Genomic DNA, 22391 nt, shown 5'->3' with positions numbered 1-22391 from the left:
ACTGAAAACTCCCTTAATTGCATGCATGAAGGGACCATAAGCCAGATGCATGTGCTGTAGCTGCAGTCCTAATTTCTCTTTTTCTAAACATCCCAACTTCATTCCCCTTGTGAGCTGAAGCAGGAACTTATGTTTTGACCACTGCTGGAAACCTCCTTGTCTGAGAAGAAAAGACAAACAACAACATGCCAAGTAAAATTGCTTATTACCTACAATAGCTCTCCCTTCTTCCTCACTCTTTGCCTTCTTCCTCATGGCCCTCTGGGCATTTTCTTTATCGGAGATCCCTGAAGCCTCACTTGATGCAGACCCTCCTCCTTTGGGACGACCTCACCTTATCACCCCAAGACACCAGCCCAGAGTGGTTCAAACAAGCTTGGTGATTCTCTTCCTCTACTCATACTCTCAGTTATTGCTGGCAAAGCCCACACTGTCAACTCACCCAGCCTGACAGACGTTGCCCCAACTGACCTGTCCAAAGCTTGTGCACTAGATTTCATGCCTCCTGGGAACAGCCATGAGACCATCTATTTCAGACCTTTTTCCTGGATCTCTGCTCTCACTGCTTTCACAGCTGTCTCCCAGCCTGTTTCAGATTCTACAGCCATCCTCTCTTCCCACTACATGCAGTGGAATTGAATAATGGGAATTGTAAGAAAGACAAACACCTATCTACTGGAGACACGTGTTACCTCCATGTGTTCAGCTGGAAAGAGGGGGATGTGAGAGCACCCTTTGATATTATATGCCCCATATGTGACGCTGCTTATCCCTTTCCTTCCCCCACTTTCCTCTGCTTCCCCTTTCCCACCTATGCTAGGACTTTTTGAACATCTCATCTATTCCCCTTAGGGGAAATCTATCCCCTTCTGAACCAGCAATACTTCCCCTGCTCGCAGAGTGACAGCTGGACCCAATGACATGCTCCCTGATGCAGTCATGACACACCGGCTGGTTCCTTTCAGGCTCTGAAGGGCACATTTCTTCAGTGAGCATACACCGAAAACAATTGTGCATATATTCCTATGCAATATACTTTGTTTGTCAAGGCAAGCAAATGGAAAAGAGACCACAGAGTTTACATAGAGAAAAATGATGCATGAGCTATTTTACACAGTGACCATTTACCAAGTAACATTGCATATGAATCACTGAACTCTGTGCCTGTTGATGTTTCTTCTATGTTTGATCTGTGTGGGCTCTATGTGGAACAAGTTTATTGACACACAGAAGATATAAGGCTGTGTGCATATGTTCTTGTCATTTGGAGAGTATATGATTTTATTTTTAATTATATTTGATATTTTCCATACTTTATTATACCTATTTTTTAATCACTCCTCATGTATCCACGAAGCTATAAGCACAAATCATGCTGTCTAGTTGCATAAGGCTTAGTGTAATTCTTTATCCTAAAGGTCAAATATTATAGTGATGTGCATATAAAGGTAAGTACTCCTTGAAGAGATACTATATATGTGTTCAATTAATACACATTAATTGGCATAAACAGCCTATGAGCATATATGTTCCAATATGTTTGTATTGGTCTAACGCCCTAGGGGATGAATAGGTATACCAACCTAGTAAGTATAAAATAAACTGTGTATGATAACTCGTGGCCCTAGACTATTAACATCCGAGGATTAAGCAAGTAACTGGGTGACCAGCCCTATCTCTTTGTCCTTTTATGCTATATACTTGAATTGACTTTGGACTTGATTTTTTAGTTATATTGGCATCACGTAATGACAGGTAGTCAGATTTTAGGTTTATTAGGATTTTTTTATCGTGATTATGTGTTTTATAGTTGTCTCTTATATGTATGATCATAGTTGTGATTTAAATGATTAGATCATTTTAGGTGTTTTTTCCACCTTGATATTAAATTGATTACATGTATTACAATCAATTTAGGCTGATCCATTGATTAATCAATGGGATATACAGATTTATGGTTAAGTTTAAATGTTTAGATTAATTTTTTAGGTAATGCTATCAACTTTGACATCAAATTTATTAAAATTAATTCAAGCAGATCTATTGATTGATCAATGAGATTCACAGCTTAGTTTATACTTACTAGGTTGGTATACCTATTCATTCTAATGCCCCCTAGGGCATTAGACCAATACAATCATATATTGGAGCATCTATGCTCATAGGCTATTTATGCCAATTAATGTGTATTAATTGAACACACATAGAGTATCTCCTCAAAGAGTACTTACCTTTGTATGAACATCACTAGTTTACAATCTACATTGTAACATCTAATCAGTATAGACATACAAACTCTGTACACATGTAAACATATTATACGGACAGTCATAAAAGTCAATAGAGCGCATAATATTTGACCTTTTCTATAAATCTTTCAGGGAGGGAAACCCTGTATTATTGCAGCTCTTGCAAAATCTGAAGTAGAACGCGGTCCTATTCTTGCTTCAATGCTTTTATTCTACTTTTATTGTTCTTGTATTCGGTTTTGTTGTTACCAACTAAAGCTGGGGTTTATAGGAAGTGGGATCATATATACATGGTATTTACTGGTGTTAGCTTGCTCAAAAGGTAAAGTAAGTAACCATGGTAATATCATGTGGCTAAGACTATAGCACAATAGCAACTAACTCCTCTAATTCTAAAAGAACGTTAAAGAATAGTAAGTTTGTTGACGCCTGAGAGCTGAGATGGTGAAGTACAGGGAAAACCAACAGTTACCATTACTTTCTTTCTTTTTTCCTTTTGGGATAGAATGTATGCAAAAACAATTTTAAACATTCATAATTATTTTTCAAAATGTTGAATTATCATTATTGCCAACGGTCCCTGATTTTCAGGGACAGCTGCAAGTTTTTAAGATGTGTCCATTGAAATATTTGTTACTAACAATGTAAATTGCTGACCAAATTATCCTTTCCGCATTTGTCATGCAGATCTGTCTACCTTCAGACCAGTACATTCCTCCCCTTTTTAGATATGTAGTCGCCGTACGTTTGGCCGGACTAGACCATTTCAGACTCAGCCAGGGAGTTCTTGCACTTGTATGTTAGTGGGAAAACCGAAGCATTTTGTTACAACGTTTGTATAAAGTAAGATGATTATTGGACCATTATAGATAGTTATTATAGGTGAACATTTAAATGACGCCTAGTTTAATTTGATGAATTCATAGCTTTCACAAAGCAAAAAATGACTCCTTTCCAAACTACAACAAGTGTGTATTAATATCCAGTTTAATTCCCAAAATGTACAATATATAGGTAGAATAGATTTTAGTTTTGTATAAGTGAATCCCATGGTGTAGTCCAGGCCTGGATAATCTGTGTCTCTCCAGGTGTTGTAAAACTACAGTTCTCAGCATACCGTCCCGGCTATCATCTGGCCATCGGCTAGCAAAACATGCTGGGGCTTGTAGTTTCACAACACCTGGAAAGGCCAGATCTGGTGCAGTCAATTTAAGCAATGTTACAGTCAAATGTAAAGATGGATTGACAAACATAATCACTTATGCAAAACTATAACATATAACAGAAAATAACAAATGCAGAGCATGAAGCATCCATGGTCCATTGTTTGTGTACTAAATAAATCCAAGTGTGCACTGAGTCCTAATAATAAATAATAGTGTATTTGTTTTGTTAATGGATAATGTATTTCTTGTGATTTCATGCAAATTTTCTCTATATGATCAATGCATAATGACAACTTGTGTAAATGTCTGAAAGATTCATCATATTGCTTTCTCACTGACACGTACTTGCAATATGAACAGGGGCACTGAAATGTGTTTGTTTAAATTCTTTGCATAGGCCCTTATTGCTTGTGCCAAAATGTTCTCAATACTTCTTTTGTTTAGCATCACTACAGTCTCCCATGGCTTCTCTATATTCCCTGCGTGGAGGTTCCAGCAGGCTCCGAACCTCCTCTGCTAGTGTCTCTTATGATGGAAGACCCAGGCTTATGTCTTCAGCACCAATGTTCAGTTCACAACTGGATCATGGACTTAACGAAAAGGAGGTGATGCAAAATCTTAACAATCGGCTCGCCAGTTACCTGGAGAAGGTCTGCTCGCTAGAGAAATCGAATAAGCAACTGGAGAACCAAATTCGAGAGAAATTATCAGTGGATACTGCAGCAAGGAAGGATTACAGTAATCAGCTTAATCTGATTGATTCCTTCACAAAGCAAGTAAGAAATGGGGATGAGGATGTAAAGTTGGATATCATTGGCCGGTGGAGGGCTAGCATTGTTTCAGTTCACCTGCTTGCACATGTTAGTGGTACATAGTATAGCAATGGAACTTCACACGCTTACATTAACACAGTCTACTGTTTGGACTACTTAGCAATCTGTTGTATGCTCACCTACATGACAATTATGGCTGTACCCATTTCTGCTCCTTGAAGGGAAAAAAGACCAGCCCCATTGCCCTCCCCTATTATGGGCTATTATTTATTATTATTATTACCATTTATTTATATAGCGCCACTAATTCCGCAGCGCTGTACAGAGAACTCACTCACATCAGTCCCTGCCCCATTAGGGCTTACAGTCTAAATTCCCTAACATACACACACAGACTAGGGTCAATTTGTTAGCAGCCAATTAACCTACCAGTATGTTTTTGGAGAGTGGGAGGAAACCAGAGCACCCGGAGAAAACCCACGCAAACACGGGGAGAACATACAAACTCCTCACAGATAAGGCCATGGTCGGGAATTGAACTCATGACCCCAGTGCTGTGAGGCAGAAGTGCTAACCACTTAGCCACCGTTCTACCCAAAATTGTGCTATTGTATGTAGCACAGTAATTTGCCTTTGATAATATACCAATGTTCTGACTTAGCACAGAAAATAGAAGTTAACTCAGGTCTGGACAACATGTGTCTCTCCAGATGCTGTGAAACTACAATTCCCAGCATAACTTGCCAGCTATCAACTGGCTACTGGCTGGCAAAGCCTGCTGGAGCTTGCAGTTTCCCAACACCTGGAGAGTCCAGGCCTAACTTAATGCAATATGTAATCTCCCTTGAAAAAAATATTGATTCAGAAATAAGAATTTAAATTCAAATGGAATCCAGTTAGCGAGCTGCATGCCAAGATATAACTACAGTGGGCTTCCTCCGGGTGCTACGGTTTCCTCCTACACTCCAAAAAGATACTAGTAGGTTAATTTGTTGCTATTAAATTGACCTTAGTCATTCTCGGTCTGTGTTTGTGTGTTAGGGAATTTAGACTGTAAGCTCCAATGGGTCAGGGACTGATGTGAGTGAGTTCTCTGTACAGAGCTGCGGATTTAGTGGCCCTATATAAATAGTTGATGATGATGAGTGCATGGGGTCACCACGCTGTTCTTTTGAGAGCAGTGCTGGGTGTCCTGAAGTAGCCTTGAGTGACATAGCCGGGTCCATCTTTAATTTCTATAGGGCCGGGCAATGCACTGTTTCATCCCTGACTGCATGCAAGCTCTTCCATTCTTTGCCAGGTGTAAGAGGTTCCAGGAAACTCATTCAAGTTTGTTTTTTTTTGTTTTTTTTAAAGGTAGTATATAGTACTCAGAAGTAAAGGTAGCATCATATAACTTTGTGATTTTTATTTATTTTGCTCTGCCATTTCATCATCTTGGTGGAGTATAGGTAATGATTTTAGCTTGCTATCAATATAAAACAATCAGTTAACAGCTGCACTGTCACCAGGATATGACCAACTTCATGTACAGAATGTAATCAAGATTATAAAAATAAATCAAGACAAATTCTGATGAGGTCTGACCAATTAATCGATACAAGAGAATAGATAGGTATTTTGTTAATTATGTAATAAAATTTTAACTTGTGAAATCTTACTGAACATAATATATGCAGACAGACTATTGCCTTCAGAAAACAAGATAAATTAACAGATAACAGGGTTGATTTATTCACACAGTGTAAACATTTATATATACTCTAACCCATAGCAACCAATTAACAACAAGCTTTGATTTCCCCAGCACAAGATATAGCAACAAAAGCAAATGTTTGATTTGTTGATGAGGGCTATTGCATAATACAACATATGCACCCATGTTAGTAAATCACTCTAATTTCCACTCAGCAAATCCACTTACCAGAGTAATTAGAACACTGTTTATCGACTTGTAATTTGGCCTATAAATAGATGTAATACTTTCATTATCAATTATCTATGGTATCTTAAAATAAAAATAAAGCTAAGTGTAAAATGGTAAACGTAAGACAAGCTGTTCTAAAAGAGTTATTAAATGTGATAAGTTAAAACACTGTAGGGATCATGCTAAGTTGAACGCAAATTGTGTTTTTGGTGTACTATGTGCTCTTTTACACCTGAACGTGTGCACAAACCACTAGTAGAGATATTATATTTTAAAAACACCATTTGCATTCAACTTAGTACGAGCCCCTGTATTTACATTTTGTGTCTTTTATTTTATTTCTAATAGACCAATAAGATTATAAACACTATACAGGTTAATTCTAAAAGTAGGCTCCATATCTGTCAAGCGTGTGCTTTTCAGGACACTCAAGAGCATGTTGTTCAGAGTTTGAGATCTAAAAGCCAAAGTATTGTGAAGCAGAGTTTGCATCAACAGACTAAGGCTGGGTACACACTGCAGAAAATTTCTCCTGATGCGATATCGTTAATGATTTTACCAACGTCTCCCGGGAAGGGTGGCCACACCCCGGAATGACACAGACATACCCCCATGATGACACAGGCACTGCCCTGTGATGACAAGGGCACGCAGGGCCATCTTAACAACATTATGGGCCCCCGGGCAAAGCAGTGCACTGGGGCCCCTAGATATAGATATATAGATGTATACAGATACAGATATAGATATATAGAGATAGAGATAGATAGATGTACTTGCTCAGTGACCCTTGTAGGTTTTTTTTGCAGGTTTTTTTCTTTTGCAGGATTATTTATTCACATTAAGAGCCGTGCTTATGGGGCCCCCTTGCCTGTGGGGCCCCCGGGCAGCTGCCCATCGTGCCCAATGGAAAAGATGGCCCTGAGGGCATGCCCCCTTTAGTCGACTATCCCGCTTGAGATCTTTCAGTGTTGGGAGATATGATATATAACATAATTAAAGTATAGATAAAATATTTCACTCAGAAAATTGACGTTTCCAGAGGAATTCATGTTATTGTATTGTCTTTGCTTGTCTCAGTTGAGAAATATAAGCATAGGGATATAAGCATAGGGATTCAGATAGAAGATGTCCTTAAAATACTGGCAACATGGCAGGGGTGGTGGGCTATACAAACGCTTGTATTTTTTTAGCACACTTTAACCTAAATTGTAGTTTAAATATATAATATATGTATTATGTATAATATAATGTTTTGTTTTTATTTAATGGCTCTTGTATTTCTCATATGTTTAGCTTAGTATAGAATGACTTTGAAATTAATTCACAAATGAATCATTAAATTATTGCTTGGGTTTTAACATATGTTTAAACAATTGTTCCTTAAATGAATGATCCTCAGACAAAAAAATGTCATTTTATCGGGTATTTCATGAAAACTGGGTGTGGCAAAATTACCATCATAGTTAACAATTTGTTAAAATATGATTTACTTCCCAAATTGACTTTATTTCCTTCACGAAAAAGTCATATCGATGTTTAGAGACGTATTCATCAGACATTAAAATAACAATACTCTTTTTTAAATCAATGATTACGTCTATAAAATCCTTTACTGATACCACTAAAATAACAGCCCTTTTAATATTTCACTTCAAATGATTCATTCACAAAACACTGTACTTGTTGAATATTACTTTTTTTTAACATGTTTTTTGAATTTTTTGTTTAGGGAGAGAGTTGCAAACTTCAGAATGAGATTTTAAATTGTTGGGAAATTAGCAAATTTAAGCTCCACTATTCCTACAAAACTTTGGTTCTAAAACAAGAGTAATCATATATTGTTGTTTCAGCTCTGGTTCAACTGCACCTCTCTTGGAAATTGTAGTTCAGCCAGTTTGATTACTGTGACCGACACAGGAAATGTCCTTAAAACCAACAGTATAACAGAAGACTGTTCAGGCAGCAAATATTTAACATAAACCCCTTTCTGTACAAATGGAAAGACTAATCAATCCTTCAGTTACTAAGGTAAAAAAATAAACAGTAACTAGCCCTAAAAGATGGTTTTACCTATATTTACAAAGAACTATGTGTACTGTTGCAAATTATAAACTTACCGTAACTTAAATCAAATTTGCCGACTTTAAGAAGAGAGCGTCCAGGAGCTGCATGGGGGAGGTGGGAATTTGAGGGTGGGTCTATGCAAATCGCCCATTTTTGTCTCGCCTCAGCAACATAGTGACGCAAACGTGTCGTTTTACAGCAAGGGGCGGGGTCAAATGCCGCGATTCCCTGAGAATCACGGCATTTTGGCTCTAATTCTGCCCACTTTCTAGTGAAGTGGGCAGATGCGGCAGGCTGCCATACTCTCCCGGGAGACCTACCAGAAATCTGTGAGTCTCGGACATTCCGGGAGAGTTGGCATGTATGACTTAAAAACACCACACAGGACAATCCAAACCCCCCTTACAGCTAATTAAAGTTTACTTCACTTTTGGCAGGTGTGGTTATAAGTTAGGGGCAAAGCAAAAACAAGGAGCAAATTTGACACCTGGACAAACCATGTTACAATGCAAGGGGTACAAATTGACTTATTGTTTGGCATCAAAGGAAAATACTGACTGTTTCTTCATCTAGCAAACAAATACTTGATAGCTTTTACAATGACATTAAAGTTGATCTATGACATACTGTATCCCAATGATAAATCAGTCCCTACATTTTAAATTTACCCCATCCCCTCGAATGCAACAAGGTTATGCCAAGGTGCAAATGTACTCCTTTTCTTTGCTTTGCTCCTAACTCAGTATCAGGCCCAGAATATGCCAATACATTGGGCCTGAGACATTAAGGAAAGTAAGGCAAAAAAAGAGGAGTAGATGTTCACTGGGTCAAACCATGTTACAATGCAAGGGGTGCAAACTGGTTTATTATTTTGCACACAAGTTAAAAACTGGCTGTTTTTCATTTAGCACACAAATACGCGATAGCTTTGTTTTTACACTGACATTTAAAGTTTATCTAGGACATGCCCTATCCCAAATATAAATCTGCCATCATATTTTAAATTAACCCCCCCCCCCCTCCAAAGCAACATGGTTTTGCCCAGGAGCAAAGTTAGTAATTTGTTATGCTTTTCTCTCCTTACTGACTCAGGCCCATTGTGTGCATTATAACACATTAACTTCAGCTGAATAAGGGGCTCTGTTTATACCTTTACTGCTTCACTAGTGTGTTGGAATCGGCACCTTCTATGTGCAGTATTTGTTAACCAGAAACAGGTGTGTCTAAATTCTATTAAGTGTCTGTATCCTGCAAGAACGTAATTATTAGGGATGTGCACCGGCGACTTTTGAGGTCTCGTGTTTTGTGTTTTGGATCCGGATTTTCGTTATTTTTGAGGTTCGGATTTGTCTCGCAAAACACTTGACGAAAGGTCTCGGTTCGGATTTAAGGTATTGGATTCGGATTTTTTTTGAAAAAAACATAAAAAGTTTAAAAATCAAGTTTTTGGGCTTATTTTCACTCCTAGGCTATTATTAACCTCAATAACATTCAATAACAAGCATTTCCACTAATTTACAGTGTATTCTGAACACCTCACAATATAGTTATTAGTCCAAAACGTTGCAACAAGGTATCTTTCTGGACTGCGACGAGGAGTGGGTCACCACAATATATATTAAAAACCCTGAACTTTTATGATTCGCACCAATAAATGTACCTGGACTGCGTAGAGGAGTGGGTCACCACAATATCTTAAAAATCCCGAACTTTTATGATTCGCACCAATAATTGTACCTGGACTGCGTAGAGGAGTGGGTCACCACAATATATTAAAAACCCTGAACTTTTATGAATCGCACCAATAATTGTACCTGGACTGCGTAGAGGAGTGGGTCACCACAATATATTAAAAACCCTGAACTTTTATGATTCGCACCAATAATTGTACCTGGACTGCGTAGAGGAGTGGGTCACCACAATATATTAAAAACCCTGAACTTTTATGATTCGCACCAATAATTGTACCTGGACTGCGTAGAGGAGTGGGTCACCACAATATATTAAAAACCCTGAACTTTTATGAATCGCACCAATAATTGTACCTGGACTGCGTAGAGGAGTGGGTCACCACAATATCTTAAAAACCCTGAACTTTTATGATTCGCACCAATAATTGTACCTGGACTGCGTAGAGGAGTGGGTCACCACAATATCTTAAAAACCCTGAACTTTTATGATTCGCACCAATAATTGTACCTGGACTGCGTAGAGGAGTGGGTCACCACAATATCTTAAAAACCCTGAACTTTTATGATTCGCACCAATAATTGTACCTGGACTGCGTAGAGGAGTGGGTCACCACAATATCTTAAAAACCCTGAACTTTTATGATTCGCACCAATAATTGTACCTGGACTGCGTAGAGGAGTGGGTCACCACAATATCTTAAAAACCCTGAACTTTTATGATTCGCACCAATAATTGTACCTGGACTGCGTAGAGGAGTGGGTCACCACAATATCTTAAAAACCCTGAACTTTTATGATTCGCACCAATAATTGTACCTGGACTGCGTAGAGGAGTGGGTCACCACAATATATTAAAAACCCTGAACTTTTATGATTCGCACCAATAATTGTACCTGGACTGCGTAGAGGAGTGGGCACTGGGCACCACAATAAAATATATAAAAAACCTTCAACAGATCTGCATTACACTACACATACGGCTGCTCCTCCATCCTCTCCATCATATACATGTTGGAGTTTTAGCGTGTGACAACCTCTTGTTTTTGATAATGTCAGTGCATTTTGAATATTTTTCAATTTGCCCCACACCACTGAATGTACTTTATCTATGATACGCAATACGCATCTATCTATCTTGACTGCGTAGTGTGGTGGCCCCGGTACACAATTTGGTACCGAGGCCACAATATAATTAAAAAACCCTCCACGTGTCTGAATTCCACCAAACAAGTATCTGGACTGCATAGTGGGGTGGCCCCGGTACCCAATTTGATACCGGGGCCACAATACCTCCTCCAAACATGGTACAGACAATTCGTCATTGAGATCCCAGACAGACAGGGTCAAAGTGTTATTGTTTGACTTTGTAAACCCAAAAAACTGTCCCTGTTGCACATAGTCGTGCAATGAAGACTGACTTTTTCATTTAAAGGCACGATCTTTCAAGTGTAGTGTTTGTAAGTCTAAGTCATATTATACTTTTGGTAAAATTGGTTTATTTTGTTCCTCTTTATGGTAATTAATTAGTAATAGAATTAAAGTATGAAATAGAATTAAAGTATGAAATAGAATTAAAGTATGAAATAGAATTAAAGTATGAAATAGAGTGGTATAGAGTTGTAGTGTGGTATAGATAGAGTGGTCCACACAATATAATAATAAAACCCTCAACTGGTCTGAATTCCACCAAACAAGTATCTGGACTGCGTAGTGTGGTGGCCCCGGTACACAATTTGGTACCGAGGCCACAATATAATTAAAAAATTGGGCATCAACTGTCACCGTTGTTTAATATCTGATACACCTAAATATGGACTGCACAGTGGAGTGGCCCCGGTAGTAAATTTGGAGCCGGGGCCACAATACCTCCTCCAACTTCCAAGTGTAGTGTTTATAAAGACAGACAGCGTCGAAGTGTTATTAGTTGACTTTCTTAACCCTAAAATTGTCCCTGTTGCAAATATTCGTGCAATGGACAGTTACTTTTCTATTGAAACACTCAAGCTTTCAAGTGTAGTGTTTATAAAATATAAACAACAATACAGTAGTTTTAGAGCACGTCAATACCTCTTGTTTTAAATTATGACACGGCATTTTACTTTTGGTTTAATTTCTTGAATTTTTTTACATTTGGTTTTACTTTTTGAACATGGCAAACGACTGTTGATTGGTCATATAATGCAAAAAAAAAAGTTCCAAGATGGAATTGTCCTTGGGCCCTCACACCCACCCTTATGTTGTTGAAATAGGACATGCACACTTTAACAAACCAATCATTTCAGCGACAGGGCCTACCAAACAACTTTGGCTGAAATGATTGGTTTGTTTGGGCCCCCACACCAAAAAAGCTATTCATCTCTCCCTGTACAGACTAAACAGGCTCTACTGAGGCAAGATGTCGTCCTCATCCTCAACCTCTGATTCCTCTCCCCCTACAGTGTGTACTTCCTCCTCATCACACATTATCAATTCGTCCCCGCCGGACTCCACAACCACAGGTCCCTCTGTAGTATCTGGAGGGCAGTGCTGTACTTCATTGAGGAATTGATTATTCATTTTTATAAACATCATTTTTTCAACGTTGTGAGGAAGCAACCTCCTTCGCCGCTCACTGACCAGGTTCCCCGCTGCACTAAAAACTCTTTCCGAGTACACACTGGAGGGGGGACAACTCAGGTAAAATAGAGCCAGTTTGTACAGGGGCTTCCAAACTGCCTTTTTTTCCTGCCAGTAACAATATGGACTGTCTGACATGTCTACTTGGATGGTGTCAGCAAAGTAATCATCCACAATTTTTTCTATTGTGACAGCATCCAATGCAGCGAGAGTAGACATGTCTGCAATGGTTGGCAGGTCCTTCAGTCCGGACCAGATGTTATCAGCATCCCCGCCAGTGCCTCTTTTGGGAAAACTGAGCTTTTTCCTCGCAGCCATAGATGTGGAAGAAAATGAGGGTGGAGCTGTTGGCATGTCACGGTCCTCTTCAGAGGACAATCTCCTGACCAGCAGGTCTTTGCACCGCTGTAGACTTGTGTCCGCCGGAAACAGAGACACAACATACGCTTTAAACCGAGGATCGAGCACGGTGGCCAGAATGTATTCCTCTGACTTTAAAAGAGTGACCACCCTCTGATCCTGGCAAAGCGTACGAAGGGCTACATCCACAAGAGCTACATGCTTGGTGTAATCGCAATGGCTTACCAGCTCCTCCCTCACTTTCTCCAGCTGCTTCTGCAACAACCTGATCAGGGGAATGACCTGACTCAAGCTGGCAGTGTCGGAACTGACTTCTCGTGTGGCAAGTTCAAATGGCTGCAGAACCTTGCACAACACGGAAATCAGTCTCCACTGCGCTTGACTGAGGCGCATCCCCACTCCTTTGCCTATGTCGTAGGTGGCTGTGTAGGCCTGAATGGCCTTTTGCTGCTCCTCCATCCTCTGCAGCATATAGAGGGTGGAGTTCCAGCGCGTCACAACCTCTTGTTTGAGGTGATGGCAGGGCAGGTTCATGCTTTTTTGATGTGCCTCTAGTCTGCGGTAGGCACTGGCTGAATGCCGAAAGTGTCCAGCAATTTTGCGCGCCACCGCAAGCATCTCCTGCACACCCCTGTCACTCTTGAGGTAATGCTGCACCACCAAATTAATGGTGTGGTCAAAACATGGGACGTGCTGGAAATTGCCCATATTTAATGCCCGCACAATGTTACTGGCATTGTCTGACACCACAAATCCCCATGAGAGTCTAAGTGGGGTAAGCCACTGGGAGATAATTTCCCTCATTTTCTCTAATATGTTGTCAGCGTTGTGCCTCTTATTTAAGCCTGTAATGCACAATGTTGCCTGCCTTTGCATGAGCAGCCATTTTGTAGATGCTGCTACTGATGCAGCTGTTGCTGTTGCTGCGGAAGGGGATGCATCTACCCAGTGGGCTGTCACAGTCATATAGTCCTTCGTTTGCCCAGAACCACTTGTCCACATGTCCGTGGTTAAGTGGACAGTGGGTACAACCGCATTTTTAAGAGCACTGAGGACACTTGATCGTACTTCTCTGTACATTTTTGGTATCGCCTGCCTAGTGAAGTGGAATCTCGAGGGGATTTGGTACCGGGGACACAATACCTCCATCAACCCTCTAAATCCCACTCCACTGATGGCGGACACCGGGCGCACGTCTAACACCAACATTGCAGTTACAGCCGCAGTTATACGCTTTGCAATAGGGTGACTACTATCGTATTTTGTGGTCATGGCAAACGACTGTTGGACGGTCAATTGTTTTGTGAAAGACTTAGCGGTCTTACGACTTCCCCTCTGGGAAGATGACCGACTAACAGCAGCAACAGCAGCAGTGGCAGTAGTAGGCGTACCGCTGCAGGATTCCTCGGATGAATCCCGTATTGAGGAGGACTCAGTCTGGCTGCTGACTTGGGCTGCAGGACTGAATCTGATGGAGATTGTGGAGGAAGTTGACGAGGAGGGTGTTGCTGGTGTGTATCCAACTGGACCACGGGATTTAGGTGTCCCTGTACCGATGAGGGTCCTAGCCCCAGTTCCTGAACTAACCACTGAACTATGAAGGTTATTCAGGTGACGTATAAGGGAGGATGTTCCTAGGTGGGCAAGATCCTTACCCCTGCTTATTTGAGCTTTACATAAGCTACATATGGCCATACATTGGTTGTCTGGATTTGGATAAAAATAACTCCAGACCGAAGAGGTGCATTTTTTGGTCTTCTGACCAGGCATGACGATGGGCTTTTTCATCCCATGGACATCAGCTTTTTCCCCCCCTGGTGCCTCATTTACAATAACCACATCACCATCCTCATCATCAAGTTCCTCCACAGCACCAGCTACATCATCAATAGCCTCCTCACGAGCCACCTCTTCCCGTACAGTGATGGGAAGGTCAGGCTTGACAACCACCAACACCCTTGGACTCGCCTTGGGGATTTGTGATAATTTCTCTTTAGAAGGCAGAGTTGTTTGCTGTTTTGTTGCTGACAGCATAACTCTCTTCAATTTTTTGTAGGGGGGGGGAGGAGGAGGAGGGCTAAGATCCGTGGGTGAAGCTGAACCACTAGTCATGAACACGGGCCAGGGCCTAAGCCGTTCCTTGCCACTCCGTGTCGTAAATGGCATATTGGCAACTTTACGTTTCTCCTCAGATGATTTAAAGTTTCTCTTTTTGCTACATTTTCTTAACTTGGGCTTTTTGGATTTTACATGCCCGGTACTACGAGATTGGGCATCGGGCTTGGAAGACGACGTTGATGGCATTTCATCGTCTATGTCATGACTAGTGGCAGCAGCTTCAGCATTAGGAGGAAGTGGGTCTTGATCTTTCCCTACTTTATCCTCCAAATTTTTGGTCTCCATTATATGTAGCACAAGATACTGCAGAATGTGTGAACTTGGTAATATTGCAGTACCAATGGACTTATACTGCTGTATTGGTTTTGCAAATTTGGTTATAATTATTATATATATTTTTTTTTTTTTTAATTTTTTATTTTTTTTTACTTTTTTTTAATTTTTAAAAAACTTGGGAATAGTGGGGAAAAAACTATGCCCTTAGAAGCACAGAGCACAGGACACAGCACCACTGGACTGAACAGGACACGGCACAGGACCCAGCAGCACTACGGAACTCAGCAGGACAGAGCACAGGACACAGCACCACTGGACTGATACTGCAGAATGTGTGAACTTGGTAATATTGCAGTACCAATGGACTTATACTGCTGGATTGGTTTTGCAAATTTGGTTATAATTATTATATTTTTTATTTTTTTTTAAATTTTTTATTTTTTTTTACTTTTTTTTTATTTTTTAAAAACTTGGGAATAATGGGGAAATAACTATGCCCTTAGAAGCACAGAGCACAGGACACAGCACCACTGGACTGAACAGGACACGGCACAGGACCCAGCAGCACCACTGACCTCAGAAGGACAGAGCACAGCACACAGCACCACTGGACTGATACTGCAGAACACAGCACAGCACAGCACAGCACAGCACAGCACAGCACTGCACAGCACAGCACTAAACAGCACAGAACTAAACAGCACAGAACTAAACAGCACAGAACTAAACAGCACAGAGGACCACCTAACACAACCTCCCTCTACCCTGATCAATGCCCGAGTGAAGATGGCGGCGACTAGCGGGGAATTTATAGGATCCGAGTATCGCGAGATCCGACAACGGGATTATGAGTCAGAGCCTCAGTTTCACTTTTGAATTTGGCGCCAATACCCGGATCTGTCTCGGATCCGACTCGGATCCGCAACGTTCGGGTGGGCTCGGATTTCATAAATCCGAGTGCGCTCATCCCTAGTAATTATGGTTTAATGTGAAACGATCTACTTAACATGAGTTTGTGCTGGTAAACGCTTCTAAGGGCCAGAACGCAGCATTGGTTAACCGCGTTAATATAAAGAATTTTCTTCCAATGCTCAATCAGTTTAAAAGAAAACCCAACCTTACTGGACATTAAAAGTGAACGCAAATCTGCCAGTAAAAAGCATGCCTTTAATAGACCATCTCTTTTGGTGAACAAAGAGCCTTGATTTTGCTACCGTTTAGTGGATATAAATTGTCTACACACCCTTATTGAAATTGCGGGAGTGATGTAAAGCCAGAAATCAATGTGACTTAGCTACCAACTAAATTCAAGTGAAAAACAAATAGACAATTTTTAGGAAAAATAAATGAAAATAAAAAAACTACGATACCCTGGCTACAGGAAATCTGGTGCTTTTTATGGTACTTGCCACATGGTGGACACTTTTTCGTGGTGTAGGACAATAACAAGGTTATTACCAATTAATAACAAGCTAGACAGAAGACATTTCTAGCACTTTTTATAAAATTTTCCCATTATATTTATTGAATTAATTTTGCACAGTCTACATGAGGAGAAGGGTATGTTTATAACACTTCTCACAACCTAAGTAAAATGAAAGATAACAACATAGTTGGCAACCTTTAACGGCTGGCCTCAGGGAGTCTCGGAGTAAGGGGTGAGCGCGAGGGGGCGGAGCTCCATGAATCACGCCCCCTGTGATGTAATGATGCAAACGCGTCATTTTAACATGGGGGGGTGGGTCAAAATGATGCGATTCCCGGAGAGGCTTCAAATCTGCCCACTTCACTAGGAAGTAGGCAGATGTGGGAGAATTGCCAGTTCTCCCGGGAGTCTGGGAGACCTACCCAGAATTCCGGAGTCTCCCAGATATTCCGGGAGAGTTGGCAAGTATGGATAACAAATTATTTCAACAGGTCGCTCACCATACTTCTGAGGCCGGATGACACATGGTAGTGTATTTTCTGCATTTCCAAATTATTACCAAAAACCTCACACTTATAAATAAACAAAGATGGTCCTAGGCATACCACCAACATTTCTCTCATCAGTCTTAAACACACTATTCTTGCCTCTGGGACATCAATAACAAATATTAGGTACTGCCGCAAAGGGGGAAGCTATGATTAAAATATTATTATATGGGATTTTGCGAAACAAAATAAATTATCGAAAACGTTTAATGATCGTAAGTGTGCCTAGGCTTCCACCTGAGTGTATGGGCTTGCAGTGGAGCAGAAGTTTACACTGGCCAAGGGAAAGAGTTGCGAGGAGTTGGAGCGTTTCTTGAAAAGTATGGATAAGGTGCACCTCTGTTCCTAGTTTTGTGGATCAATGCAAAAATTAGATATTTTTTTTTTTTTTTTACAGATTATTGAAATGCAATAAAGCCATGGAGAAGGCTCACTGTTAGGGGCATTTATTGACTTGCGAAGGGGTGCAGAGCAATTTTACACCAGATCTGAACTGGCAGAGGTTGGGTCTCAGTCTGCACTGTTAATAAGACATCTCTTTATTTATACTTGCCTACTTTGAATTGGAGGCCTCCGGGAGATGCCAGATAGGGGGTGTGGTGGGAGGGTTAAGAAGGCAGGGTGCAGTTAATTGCGTCTTTTTGGCACCGCCCCAGTGACAAAATGACGCTATTCACTGCGAATCGCGTCATTTTGACTGCCGAATTGCAGGATGCGGGAGACCTACCCGGAATTCGGTGCAAGGTGCACCAGTTAAAAAAAAGTGATTTAGTAAATGAGGTCCATTTTAGGAAATGTATAATAGTTTACACTGTAACATTCTCATCATATGACTACCGTTAATTTTGTAGATTACCAATTCGATCTCTGAGAATACAAAGATCCTGCTGGCTATTGACAACAGCAAACTGGCTGCAGACGACTTCCGGGAGAAGTGAGTATCAGATATGTACCACAGGGTCTGGGAATTATACATACTTAGGTTATTTTGAAAGATGTAAGACGCCAGCTGCAATCCAAACACAGAAAGAGAGCCTACTATGTGAGCAAATGTATAAACTAACTGCCTGCAAAGATGCATTAGAGCAAGTTTGCATTTAACAATGTATCAAACAGTACATACATTTCTCAATATGTCAAAATGCCAAAGAGGGATAATTTAAAGGTACACCGCCATGAAAACTTCATATCCTTTTCTGGTGCTCACAACATACTTTCTTTGTCTAGTATTTGTCCTGCTGTCACTGTTTCCATCATAATGACTAAGGCAGGAAGTGCATCGTGATTCATATAGAAACCTGAAGCCTCAATGAAGGGCATGACTAATGATAGGCTAGTGTCATGTAATCAATTTTACAAAAACAAAATATCAATCAATATTAATGTATTTCTTTTTTTCTTCTACTGATTTATAATCATTGTATGTACGGGTCCATTGTGTCTCTACAAGAGCCTTGCTGAGCAGTTATGTTTCAGTTGGAGATATCGCTTGCTCTCTGCAATCGATAAGTCTGACTCGGGTGACAATGACAATACACAACACTTACAGCTAATAAGACAATAATACAACTACCTGTAACTAAAAAAAACACTATCGCAGTGATCAGTGACAAACCAGTTCAACAGACTACAATACAAGTTGCAATTTTCATGAACCAAAATTTTATCTATTCTGTGTTTTTCTGAATGCTATAGAAATAAATATAAATTATGCACGATTTGATGATGTTGTCCAGGGGCATATTAATAAGGGTACTACAGCAACCATACCAGTGACTGTGGGGACTCTGTTAAAATTCCATTATGCTATATTGCCTCAGGATCCATTCACATGTATGGCCAAATGTTGCTAAGAGAGCAGGGCATATCTAGTGTGGGTGGACAATAACAATATATAGTACATAGTCATATGCGGCCATTCCCTGACCATATTTACCAGCCGTCCCAGTCGCCATCAGTATAGTATGTCGGCAAAACCGTGTTGTGCTGCAAATTTTGGGGGGAAATTTAAAATGTGCAAACAGTTTGGGAAGGGGACACACCCTAGATCAACTCTAAATCACATGGTAAAAGTAAAGTATTTCTGTGATAAATGCCAAAACAGGCAATATTTTCCCTGCATGCAAACAAAATTGCATTTGCACCCCCGTACAATGCAACATGGTTTGTCCAGAAGCAAATTTGCACCCTTAAGATGGATTTAGTCCTAACTCTAAATGACGCCCCAGGTGTTGATCAGGAAACGCAATCCTTTTACGTTCTTATACAAAGAAATTCATTATTCAGAATTTGAAATTCATTATTGGCAGGCCCTCACTGTAGTGGATAGTAGAGCTATATGTTTGCACATAGTCCATTGCTTTTCACATGTTAGAGTTAAATCTTATAGTGCTAGTTCATAACATAAAAAAAATTCTCATTGCATAGCTTCCAATATGACTCATTTCACCCAGTGCACAATTCTAAAAATGTTGTTAACTAGGAATACAAATACATATTATTAAAATCTCACTACCTATCATCAACATCATCATCATCATGTTTATTTACTTATTTATATAGCACCACCAATTCTGAAGCGCTGAATAGAGATTTTTGTCACTCACATCAGTCACTGCTTAACTGGAGCTTTACAGTCTAATTCCCTGACAGACAAACAGACTTAATTTTGTCAGCAGCCCATTAACCTACCAGTATGTTTTTGGAGTACGGTGTTTTAGCGTCACTCATTATACAAATACAAAAAGCAATAACAGTACATCTTCAAACATGCAAAATAGATTAGTATTATCAAACTCCAAAACTATGTATGCACATAGATATACATACATATGCACATACATACATATGCACATGTATTTGGGGACACGGGAGCTGATGCCAAATTGGAGGTACACCAATTTGCATATAGTAAGAAACAAAAAGCATGTCCTCAAAACAGGCTGCACACGTATGCAGACTTGGTCGCATCTGACATTGCACCTGCTAGAGACAGGAAAGGAAGGATGAGAGAATGTTTACCATAGGCCGAGTCCAGTAAGAGCAGGTTCACGTAATTGAGAACAGATGCAGACTTACACAGAGATGCATTTATGTCTGTCAAAGTTGTATCAGCTGTCTGTGTCTGGTGATGACCGTGGCCAGCACTAGCTAACCGCCTCTGATCGGGTAATCTGATGTATGCCTGGCACATATGCTACTGCCGCAGAGCTGCACCCATCTTGCAATTTGTTCAGCTTTGCACATGCACGCAGTTGCTTTTTGGAGAACACAAGTTATGTCTGCGTTTTTTTTACGTAAATGTGTTCAAACTCAGCATGAGACCCACAGTGACGAAGGGGCATTCAATATTGGACAGGCTAATACAAATCTAGTTTGATATTTTTGTAGGTGTGCTGTTCCCACTTATTTCCGTTGTTCATTTAACTTATTTGTGTTTTAAGTTTATAACAAGACTACCTTCATGGGGGGCAAAAACCTACTTAGTTTATTATAGGGGGAATTCAGTGCCACGCCAGAGATTGCTGTTATGTACTACAGTACCCTCATGCCCTGCGTTCCTCTATAGCAGTGGTCAGGGAACAGGGGTAAATTACCCCAAATGGGGTAAAAATGAAATTCCTGGGGGTAATGCTGCTGATTCACATGATGTCAGTTGGATTGTAGACCCCTTTAAATGTGAAATTTCTGTTGTACCAGAAGAGCCTCAAGGGTTGGCAGAGGCACTTCTTGAGCTTCAATGCAATAATGAAGCTCGTATTGCATTTGAAAACAAAGCAGATCTGTCATATTTTTGGATGTCAACAGCTGCAAAGGCATTCAAAATTACACATGAGGAGGAAGTCAAAAAGTTGCTGCCTTTTGCAACAACCTACCTTTGCAAACAAGGATTTTCCACTCTAACGAACATAGAAACAAAGCAGAGAATTCGATTGGACGCTGAAGACTGTATCCAAATTGCTCTGACATCAAAATGCCTCAATGTTGATGCTCTCGTATCAAAAAATGAAGCAACATCATTTCTCCAAAACCTGAAGTTTTGAAGTTGAAGCTTTCAAACAAATTTTGAATAGATTCAATAAAATTTTGAATTCCAATAATTAATAATATATGATTTCCTTCCTTTCAAATCAAGGGGGTAACGTCGGCGTATCTAAATATATTTGGGGATAAAAGGTAAAAAAGTTCCCTGACCCCTGCTCTATAGGGTGTGAGGGAAAATCAGTGCCTTCATGAGCGTTCCAGAGGCGCTCCACGGCACATTCTGGGGGTACTTAATCCCCCCTATAAGTATTAGGCATCATCAGTATTCAGTATAAGTAGCTACATGACCATTTTATATGATCACAACCAAAAGAAAGAAACTAACCTTTTTTAATAACTGTGTCATAAGTAAGCAACTTCATGCCAGACTAGCGATAAAACAAGCAGTCTGTCTTATTAAATTAATTCCATTTAATCCTTATGAAGTATGCCTTGAAGTAATGTTAATCTGCTCTGCTATGCATTATACCTGCACAATGAATGAAAACATTGTACTTTCCTTAGGTGGAACGTTGAATCTGCTCTACGTCAGTCGGTGGAAAGGGATATGGGCTCGCTGAGGAAAACAAAGGAAAACCATGAATCTCTAAATGACAGCCTGGGAGCAGATCTAGGCATCCTAAGCAATGAGCTGCTGACTTTAAAGAATGACCACAAACAGGTACTATTAATAAATAACTTCCAGGAAATTCCATCTTCCATAATAATTAACCAGCTATGGGATATTTAAACATATTCTTTAAATATAGAAGCAATAAAGACTTCAAACCTGAAATGCTGTTTGTGTTGAGAAGCTGCTCATTATTACTTCATTGCTCTTTTTAAATTAGCTCATGATATTGTACAGTGGATGAGTTCTTTCTTCCTCAGGACCAGGAGAGGGCTGGCAAACTGTAGCCCGGGGGGCTCAGCTGCCTATTAGGAACATTTTAAATGAAAATAAATGCATGTAACCCAGTGATCCAGCCCAAGGTAGCCCACTATGGGACCGGCCCAGGGGGTAGATGCCCCCCTGCCCACCAGCGCCTGCTCATTACATCTTGACTATTCAAAAGTAGCATCCCACTACTTCAACATACACACATACAATATTTACACCGGTGCACGATAACATGATATTTTATGGGACT

The 22391-nt window shown here is 40.2% G+C and overlaps 1 protein-coding gene across 1 annotated transcript in view; it reads left to right on the top strand.

Annotated features, from left to right (window-relative positions):
* The first annotated feature begins 3876 nt into the window (after positions 1-3876).
* LOC142101671 (keratin, type I cytoskeletal 18-A-like) overlaps positions 3877-22391 on the top strand; it is a 33898-nt gene continuing 15383 nt past the window's right edge. The window contains exons 1-3 of the mRNA XM_075186061.1: positions 3877-4191; positions 18069-18151; positions 21766-21922. Coding sequence (XP_075042162.1) covers positions 3877-4191; positions 18069-18151; positions 21766-21922 — 555 coding nt within the window. The remainder of the gene's footprint in view (positions 4192-18068; positions 18152-21765; positions 21923-22391) is intronic.

Source organism: Mixophyes fleayi, chromosome 9, assembly GCF_038048845.1.
Source record: "Mixophyes fleayi isolate aMixFle1 chromosome 9, aMixFle1.hap1, whole genome shotgun sequence".
NCBI classification, from domain to species: domain Eukaryota; kingdom Metazoa; phylum Chordata; class Amphibia; order Anura; family Limnodynastidae; genus Mixophyes; species Mixophyes fleayi.
Note: the sequence above shows the minus strand (reverse complement) of the source record. Positions and strands in the feature narration are given on the sequence as shown.